Raw genomic sequence first — 1,136 nt, 5'->3', positions numbered from 1 at the left:
ATCAGTTCATCTCATACCGGCACTAGCGTTCATGATTAGAGTTGTTGCTGACATTGGAACAAACAAATGGAGTTATTGCTAACGCAGCAGAACATGGCAAATTGGACTTGACAATGCAAGCTGATTAATTAGCTGAATCAGTGTACAATTAACTACCCTTGTGATAAAAATTACATTATGGGTCTATATATCGTATTCAATTTAAAAGTTAGTCAAAAAGATTAGCCTTAACATTCATTTTCAATACATAAACTAACCCCCAATTGCAGTGGAGAGAACATAAAATTCGTCCAAGCATAATGATATGCTACTATTGGTAATCTTTAAGCCAATAAGCAAAAAAGGTAGGCCTAAAACTATACTTAGATGAATGCACTTTAATCTCCAAGCTGTTGGATAAATGCACTTTAATCTTCAAGCTCAATAATCTTAACCACTGATGCATCACCAACTTTCTGGCAAACAACAACTCGATCGTGTGACTTTATAATTCCTGAGGCTTTCCCATGATCAAGGGCAAGCTTCAGAATCGATTCGTTTGTTGCGCTTGTTGATTCTGCCTGCAGGTAAAGTAATTCTCACATCATCATATATAATTTATATAATGTAGTAGTGATGTGCTTGTCAACGAGTGTACAAAAGTAATGCAGAACTAAAGATTATGTTTCAAACAACTGTGACAAAAGTCGAATTTGCAAGGAGCTAGCACTAAGGCTTATTGCTTATATATACAACAACAAAGCCTTGTCCCACTAGATGAGGTCGGCTACATGGATCAAACGACGCCATTGAGTTCTATCATGTATCATGTCTACAGAGAGACCGTTTACATGTAAATCTCATTTAACCACCTCATGCATGGTCGTCCTAGGTCTTATTGCTTATTGCTTATATAGTAGAAAATTGATAAGCAACAGATATGATTTTTTTTTAACCGTTTTAAATTGATGATACGTATTTAATTTAAGAGGAGGGGGGAAGGAAGAGTTACAGTTCCGAGAGATTGTGAAGCAAAAAAGAAAGAGTAAACCACCATTTTGACAAATTGAATGGCAAATTAGATTGCCTCCACAGTGCACCACGTTCAAACCTCAGCTAAGACTGGGATGAGGTTTAAAAAACATTATAGTGTGGGT

At 36.3% G+C, this 1,136-nt stretch overlaps 1 protein-coding gene across 2 annotated transcripts in view; it reads right to left on the bottom strand.

Moving 5' to 3' along the window:
• Positions 118-1,136, bottom strand: part of LOC107648786 (pyruvate kinase 1, cytosolic) — a 7,466-nt gene continuing 6,447 nt past the window's right edge. For both annotated transcript variants that reach the window (XM_016352604.2, XM_016352605.2), the window contains one exon: positions 118-560. In XM_016352604.2, coding sequence (XP_016208090.1) covers positions 408-560 — 153 coding nt within the window. In that variant the 3' untranslated portion in view covers positions 118-407. The remainder of the gene's footprint in view (positions 561-1,136) is intronic.

Source organism: Arachis ipaensis, chromosome B06 (assembly GCF_000816755.2).
Source record: "Arachis ipaensis cultivar K30076 chromosome B06, Araip1.1, whole genome shotgun sequence".
Taxonomy (NCBI): domain Eukaryota; kingdom Viridiplantae; phylum Streptophyta; class Magnoliopsida; order Fabales; family Fabaceae; genus Arachis; species Arachis ipaensis.
The sequence above is the reverse complement of the archived record's forward strand: the minus strand, read 5'-3'. Positions and strand labels throughout refer to the sequence as shown.